Source organism: Dasypus novemcinctus, chromosome 9 (genome assembly GCF_030445035.2).
Source record: "Dasypus novemcinctus isolate mDasNov1 chromosome 9, mDasNov1.1.hap2, whole genome shotgun sequence".
NCBI lineage: Eukaryota > Metazoa > Chordata > Mammalia > Cingulata > Dasypodidae > Dasypus > Dasypus novemcinctus.
The window spans coordinates 86,723,394-86,736,573 of NC_080681.1; the positions used below are offsets into that span (position 1 = coordinate 86,723,394).

Here is a 13,180-nt window from a genome sequence, read left to right on the forward strand (position 1 = left end):
CAGGCTCTCATCACTCTCCCCTCCACTCATGTACATTCTCACACCCTCTGAGACACAAGTGCTGCACACTTAGGAGAATTCATGGGTGGCATGTATCTGTATACGAACATACAGAGTGTGGTGGTGAAGTGTTTAGGTTTTGGAGCCAGGCTGCTGGGTTTCAAACCCCAGTTCTGCCACTTTCTACCCACGCAGCGTTGGTTAACTTACCCAATGCTGTGCACACCGGCTCAGTGGCATGTGCACATGCACACAAACCTGCACACGTGCATATCCACCTCAGGGCTCACTCTGAAATCATAGGTGTCCTTGAGGCTGATGGGGACCCCATAGAGAGGGTCTCTTGCTCTTCTTGAGCTTCTGCAACTCCTGCAGTTGCTCCTCACACTCCCCCAGGAATCCACCTGGCACTTCACCTCTGGGTGCACCTGCAGTGCCTGAGGAACACATTGAGGGAGACCAGGAGAGGGGCCCAGGGTGAGGGCACTCAGGCCCCAGCTCCTTCTACACTCTGGCTTGGAGCAGAATAGAGGTGACGGATGACTGCGGTGTGTCCCCCAGCCCAGCCAGGTGAGCCCCAAGGAGTTACACCTGACCCCAACTCCTGTAAACAGAACGACAGGCGACGTCCTGACCCAGCCTGAGCCCAGGTCCAGGTCCTTCCCCTAATTCCCACCTCCTCCAGGTAGCCACCGAGGACACTCCAGACTCAGCTCTCCAGGCCGAGGTTCCTGGGCCATAGTCACCAGGGGTAGCCCGGATGGGCTTGGGGTCCCGACCTGGCTCCTGAAGAGATGGGGTGAGGCGGGGAGGTGTCAAAGACTGGCCCTCTACTCGGGTCCACTCCCGCATACTTAACCTTGCACACCATACGCTCCACTGGACACAGAGTTGCACCCACGTCCATGTGCTCAGCACCTCTCTGTGCTCGCCCGTAGTGTCAGTAAAAACACTTCCTGGTCTGTCTCCTGGTAGGCATGACAGGCCCTGCAGGGCTCCAATGTTTTCCCCATTTCTGCCTCCCCAGTGCCCCACCCAGGGCCTGGCACAGAGGAGGGTCTTGCCCCTCGTGTTTGCTCTACAGAGGGGGCACGATGGAGGGGGAGTGCCCCTCCACCCCTCTTGGGTGATGGGAAGTGAGTTTCAGCTCTGTGTGGTGCGCCTTCAGGAGGCACCCCGGGCATCCCACTGCTCCTTCCTCTCCAGACCACCACTCCTCCAGGTCAGCCTTTTCACTGCACCTGGGTGGTCCTTATAAAACCTAAGTCTGACGAAGGATCCCAACTGCTGTCCAAATACAGTTTCAAGATCGTTCTCAGTAAGGTTTATAAGACTTTCACCATCAACATATTACATGTGTTCACATACAGATACACATGGATTCACATTTATGGAGTACTTGTGTGTGGCTGGGAACTGTGCCAAACACTTTACCTGCACATTTCATTAAACCTTCACAAAAACCCTCGCTCCTATGATTATTTCCATTTACCAATGAAGGCAACTGAGGCACAGAGAGGTCAACACTCTTGCCTGAAGTCACAAAGATAAGGAAGACTGGATTTAAACCTGGGTAATCTAAACCTTAACTGCTACTCTCTGACAGTTCTTGTTCTTGGGGAGGGGAGGTTGGTTTGTTTTTAACGATTTTTTTCTTCCATTAAGAGAAGTTGTAGGTTGACAGAAAAGTTATGCATACAATACCGAGTTCCCATATTCCACCCTATTATTAATACCTTGCATTAGTGAGGCACATGTGTTACAGTTCATGAAAAAATATTATTCTAATTGAACTATTAGTTATAGTCCCTGGTTTACATTTGGCTTCGCTGTTTGTATTGTGCAGTCCTATGTTGTTGTTGTTTTTATTTACCACCCCCCAGCTCCCTCATCTATCTACTCATTGTTTTGCTTGCTGTGTCTGCTCGTGTTCTTTAGGAGGCACAGGAACCTGAACCCAGGACCTCCCGTGTGGTAGGCAGGTGTCCAACTAGTTAAGCCACATCTGCTTCCTGTTGTTGTTGTTGTTTTCATTTTTTAATTCTAGGAACAAATATATAACCTAAAAATCCACCCTCCCCCCCTTTAACCATGTTCAAATATATAATTCAGTGCTGTTAACTACTTTCAAAATTCTGTGCTACCATCACCATGACCCATTACCAAGACTTTTCCATAACCAGGAGGGAGTTTTTTGGTGAAGTACTTCCCAGGTGCCAGGCACTGTCCCAGGTCCTTTAGCAGCAGGGGTCCCGGTGGGCCCAGCTCACCAGCCTGCTCTTTCATGCCCCTCCCTCACCCCCACATTCCCTGCTGCTCTAGCCACCCCACTCAGTGCCTCCACTTGGTAGGCCATTTTGCCACTTGGGTGCCCCAGCCTGCGTTCCACAAGGACAGGACGTTCCGGACATGGTCTCCTTGGACAGGGCACGCATTCAGCTAGACTGCATCTCTGTAGTGCACCGGTGGTTAAATGATGAAATACTTCTGAGTCACTTAGTAAGAAGTCAGGGGAAGCGGATGTGACTCAAGCGACTGAGCTCCTACCTACCACATGGGAGGTCCCGGGTTTGGTTTCCGGTGCCTCCTGGAGAAGACGAGCAAGATGGTAAGCTGGTGTGACAGGCTGGTGCAGCAAGGTGACTCAACAAGATGACGCAGCAAGGAGACACAAAAAGGAAACACAATGAGAGATACAGCAAAGCAGGGAGTGGAGGTGGCTCAAGCAATTGAGCACCTCTCTCCCACATGGGAGGTCCAGGTTTGGTTCCTTGTACCTCCTAAAGAGAAGATGAAGCAGACACAGAGAGCACACAGCAAATGGACACAGAGCAGAAAGCAAGTGCAAACAACAAGCGGGGAGAGGGATAAATAAATAAATATTTAAAACAAAATAGTCAGGCCCTTGAGCACCCAGCTGGGGAGCTGCCCTAGCCACTGCCCTGGGACAGCACCCTCTCCTCACAGTCCTACAGATAAAGAGTTAATGCCCGGCACAGCAGGGAGCATCTTGGCACAGCAATTGATTCCCTCGTCCCTGTTGGAGGGCCAGCCTGTGCTCCCATGCCCTGCTCCCTGCAGCCCCAAGGAGCCCCAGCAAGCACTTCCAGGGGCCACCCTAGCACTTATCCAAGGCACACCCCTGAGACAGCTGAGGCTGCCACATACCAACCCCTGTTCTTATGTATCTACCCAGAGGAAACGGTGGCAGGAGCAATGGCACCCTGGGGAGAGACCCTGTGAGCAAATGCGCACCTGGCCCTCTAAGGCTGGGTTTCCCTACAGTTGTCCTTGCATGGTTTACTTGTAGGAATAGCAGCCTTTGGGGGATTTTGGCTCTCAAGGAGCTGAAGAGAGGTGGGGATGGAGAGCAGGTGTAGCTCAGTGGTTGAGCACCTGCTCCCCGTGTACAAGGTCCTGGATTCAATCCCCAGTGCCTCCTATTAAAAAAAAAAAAAAGAGGTTGGGAGAAGAGGCCGGGGGCAGGAACGGGGGCCACTGCAAGTGTCTGGTGGGCTAGCCAACTCAGTGGGCACTCCAGTGACAGGAGGGGGCTTTCAAGGACCCAGCAAATCCCTTTCCCCAATCCTATTGAGCATCACTTCCATCTAGTAGAACAAATTCATTGAAACTCACCAAATGCCCACTTGCCTTGGACAATAACAACATTAATAAAATTATAAGTCTTATTTTAAAAATGAAAACTAGAATGCATACGGTGTCTGCTGTGTGCCAGTCACCCCTGTAAATACTGATTAAATCACCTGTGTACTATAATTACACTCACCACCCTATTGTCAAGATGAGGAAGTTAAGGCATAAGGAGGGTTTTTTTTTTTTCAGATATCTGAGTTTTTTTATTTGACAACTTTTGGAGCTCACAGTTTTGTGTGCAAAGAGGTCCCTAACATCATACCCCATCAACAAGCAGACATGACTTTATCATGCATTATGTAGCCCTAACTGACCAGCTTCTTTCTCTTAACAATATGAATTTGTGATGCATCCATGTCTTTCTGTGGCATATAGCGCTTTTCTTTTTACTGCTGAGTAACTATGTGGCCATAGTTGTACCACAGTTTGGTTATCCATTCACCTAGTGAAGGACATCTTGGTTTCTCCTAGCTTGTGGCTATTACAACTAAAAGTTGCAATAAATAGATCCGTGCTGTTTTTTTTTTTAATGTGGACATTAGTTATCAAACAAATTTGGGTACATGCCTAAGAGTGTGCTTAATAAGTCACATGCTGAGATATGTTTACCTTAGTAAGCCATGCTAAAATGTCTTCCAAAGTGGCTGGGCCATTTGCATTCCCTCCAGCAAGGAAGGAGAGTTCCTGTTCATTGCTAGCAGTTGGACTGTCTGTTCTTTGGATGTTAGCCATTCCAATGGGTGGGTAGTGTCCCTCGTTGTTGTTTTAAGTTACTTTTCAAATAATGATAAATGATGTTAAGTGTCTTTATATGTGTTTATTTGCCAGTTGTATACTAATTTGGTAAGGGGTCTGTTCAGTCACTTTCCAATTTTCTTGGTTGCCTGGTTTGTTTTCTTTTTATTGAGCTCTTAGGCCTTTTGTATATTTTGATACAAAATATGTGTTTCATAAAACTTTCTCCCAGTACATCAGTTTCAGTAAATATGATATGAATAAGTTAAAAGATCATCGCTGTGCCAGGGAGGTTATTTAAAACATGTCAGAATCAGGATTCAAACCCAAGCAGCCCAGCAAGAGATCACAGTCTTTTTTTTTTTTTTTCTTTTTTCTTTTTAAAAGATTTATTTATTTATTTAATTCCCCCCCCTCCCCTGGTTGTCTGTTCTTGGTGTCTATTTGCTGTGTCTTGTTTCTTTGTCCGCTTCTGTTGTCGTCAGCGGCACCCCCTTCTGTTGTCGTCAGCGGCTCGGGAAGTGTGGGCGGCACCATTCCTGGGCAGGCTGCTCTTTCTTTTCACGCTGGGCGGCTTTCCTCACGGGCGCACTCCTTGCGCGTGGGGCTGCCCCACGCGGGGGACACCCCTGTGTAGCAGGGCACTCCTTGCGCGCATCAGCGCTGCGCATGGCCAGCTCCACACGGGTCAAGGAGGCCCGGGGTTTGAACCGTGGACCTCCCATGTGGTAGGTGGACGCCCTAACCACTGGGCCAAAGTCCGTTTCCCAGAGATCACAGTCTTAGTGGCCATGTTACGCAAGACTTCTCCCATGGCCTGAAGTGTTGGGACAACACAATTAGGAAGATATTCTAATTATGATTATTTACCGCTTAGCTGACAACAGCACTGCTTGATGGTGTAAGATCTCATAGTATTACTCATAACAGAAGAGCTCAAGAATTTTGAGTGTCTGGCAGAAGCTGAGAGAGAGGACTTGGCCTAAGGAACAACATATCATTGATGAGAAAGTCTGTACTTAGTGAGTTACCTAAAGACTCTCCACTTATTGGGACAGCTTCGAAAAACAAGAGCATCCTGCCAAAGACAACAACCACTTCAAAAGATCCCCACAAATTCTAAAGATCCACAAATTAGTTTGGAAATTATTTGCAGGATTTGATAGAAGTTGAGTCTCAGCTTGATATTTTAAAGCAGTTTAAACATCTAATTTAGTTTTGAGCAAATCACCCCCTCCATGAACATCTGGCCCTTTCTCCACTCAACTGACGCTGACTCTCATCATGGCTTAACAAATAAATATTTTTTAAAGTTTGTAATAAAGTGCTTAATATTTCCAAAGTGGTTGTTAAATATTCTTAATCTGATAAGAACCCTCAACCCTCAGGGTGGCTGGGTGTGACCTGAGGGACCCGGCCTCACACAGCTTGTCTGGTTACTCCTGTGGGTCATGGGCACATTCTTTTTCATGTGTTCTACAGATACTCTGCCTTCTCTGAGACTCTTCCCTCCCTGGTGTTGCCTTTCTCCTTCTGGAGAACTCCTACACATCCTGCAAGGCTCAGCTCCAACACCACCTCTTCAATGAAGCCTTCCCCACACCCATCCTCCCCAGACAAAACGCATCACCTCCTCTCAAGTCCCACAGCTCCGCACGCATCTGGCCTAACCCACACTCGGGTAAGCCGCCTCCCATTGAGGTTTGCTGAACCTGTTTCTGCCCCATCCTATCCAGATAGAGGGCTTTTTTAAGGCAAGTCTGGATCAGATGTCTGATTCATCTCTCTTTCCCGAGAGTCTGGTACAAGACAAGACACAGAAGAGCCCTCAGTGAAACTGCTAAACTGAACTGAATTGGATTCGTTTGACTGCCCCTTGCGAGGGTTTAAACAGCGTCCCAGCTTCCTACCACCCCCAGAAACATAAGGCTGGATGCCTGAGGCCTTGGGGGTATCCCTGACAGAGAAGAGACCTGACTGGGAAGGTTGGGGAGGGAAGGTACCAAGAGACAAGAGGCCTGCAACCATGAGACCTCATGGGTGACTTGCCCCAAGCCCCTTCCACACCTCCACCCAGCCGGACACACACCCTCACCAGACACCCAGCCAAACAGTCACACACCCCAGACGTCCACATGTATACTAACCAGGTGCCCTCACCCAGCAACCAGACCATCCGCACATCTACACGTATACACTCCAGCCAGTAGCAGGAACCCAGCACATAGGCCCTCGGCCAGACACAGCCACACGCACACACATCGCACGTGCGACAAGCAGCCCACAGCTGGGTCCACACCGACCAGAACACAAACACCAGCGGCAGGCACACGCAAGCAGACCCTTGTGTTTATAGTAAAGGAACCTAAACTCCCCGCCACGCACAGATGGGGCCTCCACAGGCGCCCCGGAATTCTCTCCATCATGCTGATTCGCCACAGCAAACCCATTAGCCCAGACGTCCTCCCCATCAACCGGGGAGGGGTAGCTGCTCTCTGGGGGCGGATTGATTTATCCAACTAATTAGCCCCAATTAATATTAATACACATTCTCAGCAACTGTAGCAGCTCGAGCAGGGAAGCTGCCCGTTGGGGCCATCAATCACCATCCAGGGGACGGCAGAGGACACTCAGCAGCTCCCGAGCACAGGGATAGCGCCTCAGGCCCAACCCCCAACCCCCACCTCCGGGGCTCCTGCCTATATACCCACCCCCCCCCCCCAGGGGCTTTCAGAGGGAGTCTGCCACCATCGGGACAAAGCAGGGAACCCTGAGATACTGTGAGCTCCCCTCCACGGCCAGTTGGGAACCCCAAAGCCCAGAAAGGGGCTGCTACATCCTCCAGGCCACACAGCTGCAAGCCCCAGGCCCAGGCTAGGGTTGTCTCCGTGCCCCTCCTTCCTGCCCTTCTCTCTGCCAACCTAGGAAGGCTTTGCTGGCACACCCACAGCTCAGCCATCTCACTTGCTAATCCCAGGCCACAGACCAGCCACAGTGATTGGTCCTGTGCTTTGAATGTCTTGAAATACCACCACTGAAGCTGTCAAAGTCCTTTTTAAGCCTCCTGGGAGGGCCCTGTCTCAGTGACCCCTTATGCCTTGTGCCTATCAGGTGCTGAGCAAACATTTGCCAAACTGAACGGGGTAGGGACGAAAGGGAGAATGTGCAGACCAGGGCTCCTACCTCAGCGGGGTTTGGGGATGCTCAGGGATTGAAAGAGAGGCCTGGCTCCCTGCCTCCAATTGCCTTTACCAGTTTATCTTAACAAATACCTCAAGTGAGCGTCCGCCGCGTGACTGAGCCAGGTGCTGCGCGCTGGGAGAATAGAGAAAATATACAGTCCCTGACCTCAAGTTGCTCAAAGGATGCAGATGGAGGAGGAACTGCCAGCGACACAAAGAGCCAGGCCCGGGGAGGGCTTGGGACCCCTGTATTCTGAAGGGGGCATGAGTAATGGGAGGGGCCCTGCCCTGAGGGAGGGTCCACCTATTGTGATTGAGGGTCAAGGTCCCCAGGGGCTGATGCCGGCTCACCTGCAGCGGGAGACGCTGGGCCACGGCCTCCATCTGCTGCAGCGCAACCTCCCTACGCTTCCGTGCCCTGGGGATTGTGTTCCGCGCTGGAGCCTGCCGGGTAAGGCAGCCCCCAGAAAGGCCAGCAGCAGTAGCAGCACCAGGGAGTAAGGCATGTGGGACAGCCAGGCCTTCCCGGGCCCTGGGCAGCCTGTGCAGATGTATCAGCTGCTTCCTCCAGTATCCCGCCTGCTCGTTACTGTCAGCCTCGAAGCCAGGGCTCCCACTCACAACTGGGGCCCAGGCAGGCGGGGGCCATGGCCCTGGGTGTGGGAGAGCTACTTCCTCCTCCCAGCTAGTTCTTACCCCTTCTGAACTTGGTGAGGACAAAAACCCACATCCCTGAGGCCATGCAGGGGAAGAGGCTTCGGCAGAGATGAGCCTGACGACCGAAGGGCCCAGGCTGTGGCTGGACAGGTGACGAGGCCCTGACCGCCCCTCCAGCCACTCACCCACTCTGCCCCACAAGTTCCTGACGGAGCTGTTCCTGTGGTTTCCAGTTGTTTTGGGATAATTGCCAATTACCTTAATAGGGTTCACAAGGCTCTTTGTTCCCCATAAAAAAATACATGGAGGTGGACTAAAAAGGCCACATTTGCCCTGAATGGTAGTTTTGAGGGGGCGATTGGCCCAGGGAAAGAGGAAAAGAGGGAACGCTTGGGGGAGCAGTCGGGGGCTCTTGCGTTCTGTCCCTCATCAGGGCTGAGGCTCCTGCCCCAGGAAGATGAGCCAAGGAGGTGAGGGCTGAGGCATCGGCCACAGCCTTCAACCCTGCCCCTGCCCTGCCCCCCAGCTGGCCTTCAGTCCCATAACTCTCAAAGCAAGGCCGTACTCCTGATCCTGGCATTCCAGCCTCCCCAGTCTGTTGGTTCTTTCTTCCAGTATCATCTCCCACTTTCTCATCAGATAGGAGCTCCCTGTGGGTAGGGACTATCAATTGTTCACCTCTGAGTCCACCGCACCTATGGAATTAACTTAACTGAGGCCAGGGGAAGGGACCCACAAGCCAGGCAGTGAAAGCAGTGGTGGGAAGGAGTCTGTGGGGGTGGGGGTGAGTATGGGGAGGTCAAGGAGACTTCCTAGCAGAAGAGCAGGAAAGACCTGGCAAGGTGTGAGCAGTAAAACAGAGGGGACTTGGTTTGGGAACCTTCCACTCTTCTTTTTTTTTTTTTTAAGATTTATTTATTTCTCTACCCCCCCCCCACCCCCCAGTTGTCTGTTCTCTGTGTCTATTTGCTGCGTCTTCTTTGTCCACCTCTGCTGTCAGCGGCACGGGAATCTGCGTTTCTTTTGGTTGCGTCTTCTTGTTGTGTCAGCTCTCCGTGTGTGCGGCACCATTCCTGGGCAGGCTGCACTTTCTTTCGCACTGGGCGGCTCTCCTTACCGGGCACGCTCCTTGCACGTGGGGCTCCCCTACGTGGGGGACACCCCTGCATGGCAGGACACTCCTTGTGCGCATCAGCACTGAGCGTGGGCCAACTCCGCATGGGTCAAGGAGGCCCAGGGTTTGAACCGTGGACCTCCCATGTGGTAGACGGATGCCCTAACCACTGGGCCAAGTCCGCTGCCCCCTTCCACTCTTCTTGAGATGTTTCAGTCCAGTCTTCTGTCTCAGAGATGGAGAGAGGAGCAGTTAGTGATCTTAGCTGCCAGTCACTGTGACATGGAGAATGGTGACTTCCTCAAGACCAGGAAGTCAGGAGAAGCAGCAGATTTGGGGGGGAAGGAAATGCTTGTGGTGGTTACTGTTGAGTCTGAGCATGCAGTGACCACAGAACCAGCAATCTGACCCACTGGTCATGATTTAAAGGGTAGTCCCAAGGTCATCTGCCCTCTAACACTATGACTCTGACATCTCCAAGGGGCTTCTGGAACTCCCCATGTTCTCTGCCTCTTCTCTGACCATTTCCTCCCCTTACCCCATCACTGGCTTTCCCCTCTTGGCCTCAACCTCCCAGGCCATGTCAGCCGGCATCTGCTACCACAGCAGCTGGACCTTGTTACATCACCTTTTCTCAAGTTGCTCCCCTTCATTACCACACCACCCCACTATATTTCTTTACACTTATCAGTAGATGAAATGATCCTATCTGTTATTAGTTATTTCCTGCCTCCCTCTCCAAAAATTTTCATAAGTTCCATTTTTCAAAATGTCTGGCACATGGTAGGTGTTTAACAAATATTCCTTAAATGAAGGAATGATGGAAGGGTTGAGCCTACCCATTCCTACCTTTACTTATCCTCTGTGTATCTCTGCTGGGTCCTTCCAGCATTAACATGCTAAAGTTTCTCCCATCTTAAAAGAAAAAAAATGTTCTTTGAAATCTGTACTCTCTGTAGTTACTACCCCCAATTTCTTTCCTCCACCTCACAGCCAAACTTCATGAGCTATCTACACCTGCTACCTTTATCTCCTTGTCTTTCACTCACTCCTCAACCTAATCCAGTCTGGTTTATGCCCTGATTCCAATTATTTCCTCACAGCTAAAACAGCAGAATTTGAAGCTGTCAAATCCACTGTTCTTGAAACGTACTTATTCCTTGACCTCTGTGACACCACAGTTCTCAGCTTAAATATCACTTCCCCCAGGAAGCATTCCCTGAAACACTCATATTCACACACACATTCCAGGCTGGATCAGTCCCACTTGGTTTACTCTTACATTATGCAGTGTTTCTGCATTATTGCTTTTTTTTTTTTTTAATGATTTATTCCCCCTCCCCAATCCCTGCTGTTTGCACTTGCTGTCTGCTCTCTGTGTCCATTTGCTGTATGCTCTGTGTCTGCTCATCTTCTCTTTAGGAGGCACTGAGAACCAAACCTGGGACCTCCTGTGAGGGATAGAGGTGCTCAATCACCTGAGCCATCTCCATCCCTGCTTTGTTGTGTTTCTCTTTATGTCTCCTTGTAGCATCATCTTGTTGCCTCAGTTCACCATGCCAGCCCATCACACCAGCTTGCTGTCTTGCTCATCTTCTCTAGGAGGCACTGGGAACCGAACGCAAGACCTCCCATGTAGAGGGAGCTCAATCACTTCAGCCACATCTGTTTCCCTGTTATTGCATTTCTAGCAAGAGTTTTTGTGTAATTACATATTTGATGTTTGTCTTTACTTGTAATGAAAGCATTCTTTGGGAAGAACTCAATATATTCCTGGATATATAAGATGGATGGATGGTTGGTTGGTTGGATGAGTAGGTGGACGGGTGGACTGGTGGGGCGGCAGGGGGGAGGGATAGATGAGGAACTGAAGATCAGGAAATAAGTATAGAATGGGAGCCATCTGTCCTTAAGGATGCTAATCAAGATCATGGCAGTGGGTAAAATAAATATGAAAAGGACAGAGAGTCAAGAACTGACTGGGAAATTACCTGTTGGGGGCAAGAGGAAGTACTCAGGATGGGCCATAATGGGCTCACTAATAACAAGTCACCCATCCGTCCATTCAAAAAGCCTTTGCTGGGTACCCATTAGGGTCAGGCACAGAGCTGAGTGTTGGGCCTACAAGGTTAAACCACATGCAGCACTGACTCCAAATGGTCTCACTTTGCACAAGTTACCCAGTCATCACTCCAAATCACGTGTGGGAAATCTGGTAGGGCCCAGCCAAGGTTGGCTGCCCAAAGAAATGTGAACTGAAGATAGTTCTGGTTGGGAGACCTGTGACTAATTATGTGGCTGTCTCTTAAGGGTGTGTGGCAATGAGCTTGCCCTGGCAGGTCACCTGGAGTGACTCACTTTAGGGCTCTTTTTTTTGCCTCTAATCTGCTCAATATATTTATTGTTGACTTGGATGAAGTTGAAGTGGTCCAGTCCTCAAAGAGTTGTAGATGTGCAAGTTGGGAGGCAGAGGAGAAATAGTGGGCAACAGAGCCAGAATACCAAAGGCTCTCAACAGGCTGGAGCCCCAAGATGACCCTAAAAGTTGTGCCTAAACAGGGACAAATGGCAGGTAATCTTTCTGTGCCCTAAACTTGCATAGCACAAGCCCAGGGAGTGGAAAGGGAGGGTGGATAGAGGCATGGCAGACACCTTCTCTAAATATATGTCAGCTGAATAGCACAAGTACATGGATATTGCTTCTATCTCCAAAGTATTTGTGGTCACCTAGTACAAAGCCTGGCACATGTGAGACTGCTTAATGCATGTTCTTGCAATGATTATATAAATGAGGAAATCTTGCCTTCAAGCAAGCACAGAAGCATAAAAAAGCCCTTTCAACACAGCCTCACAGAGATGTAGGACGAGGACAATCGTTCGCACCTTGGATGAGCAGGTTTTTGGGTAGAGATATGGGAAGTGGCATTCCAGGAAGGGCAATGGGCATGGAATTAGGAGGTATATAGTGTCCAGAGGACTGCCTGTGGCCAGGTGGCCAGGAAGTGAGCACTGGGAGGAGGGAGGTGAGACCAGAGTGGTCAGCAAAAGGGTCAACGAAGAACACCTGCTGGGCCCAGAAGGGCGATAGCTCATAGTAGGTACTTAGTAAATGTGAATCCAGGAATTCAGAAAGCCCTTTCTCTCCTTTTCCTCATCAAAAACCACCTTTTCCCTTTATGCACTAAATATTTAGGGGTCTTCACTAGCACACCTGCCTGCTACCCTTTCTCCTTTCATTTATTCAACAAACATCCTCCAGAATGTCAGCTCCAAGAGGGCAGGAACCAAGCCTGTCTCCATCATCACTGCAGTCCCAGCACCCAACACAATGCCTGGTCCCTGTAGGTACTCACTTAATGCTCACTGAATTTATTGAGCACCTGCCAAGCACCATTCTACATGCCAAGAACATAGTGGTGGGGAAGCGGATGTGGCTCAAGCAATTTGAGTTCTTGCCTACCACATGGGAGGTCCATGGTTCAGTTCCTGGTGCCTCCTAAAGAAGACAGTGAGCTGGCACAATGGGCAGGCATAGTGAGCTGACACAAGATGATGCAACAAGAAACACAAGAAGAAAAACATGATGAGAGACACAACAAAGCAGGGAGCAGAAGTTCCCAGGGCCTCCTAAAAGAAGACAAGGCAGTGAGCTGATGCAACAGGCAGGCATGGCAAGTTGACACAATAAGAGACACAAGAAGAAAAAACATAATGAGAGACACAACAAAGCAGGGAATGGAGGTGGCTCAAGCAATTAGGAACCTCCCTCCCACACCGGAGGTCCTAGGTTCAGTTCCTGGTGCCTCCTAAAGAAACAAAGAAGGCGAATAGACACAGC

The 13,180-nt window shown here is 50.2% G+C and overlaps 1 protein-coding gene across 1 annotated transcript in view; it reads right to left on the reverse strand.

Moving 5' to 3' along the window:
* Positions 1–9,120: 9,120 nt before the first annotated feature.
* The window catches only part of FAAH (fatty acid amide hydrolase), a 28,272-nt gene continuing 24,212 nt past the window's right edge, over positions 9,121–13,180 (reverse strand). The window contains exon 15 of the mRNA XM_058303637.2: positions 9,121–9,567. Coding sequence (XP_058159620.1) covers positions 9,505–9,567 — 63 coding nt within the window. The 3' untranslated portion in view covers positions 9,121–9,504. The remainder of the gene's footprint in view (positions 9,568–13,180) is intronic.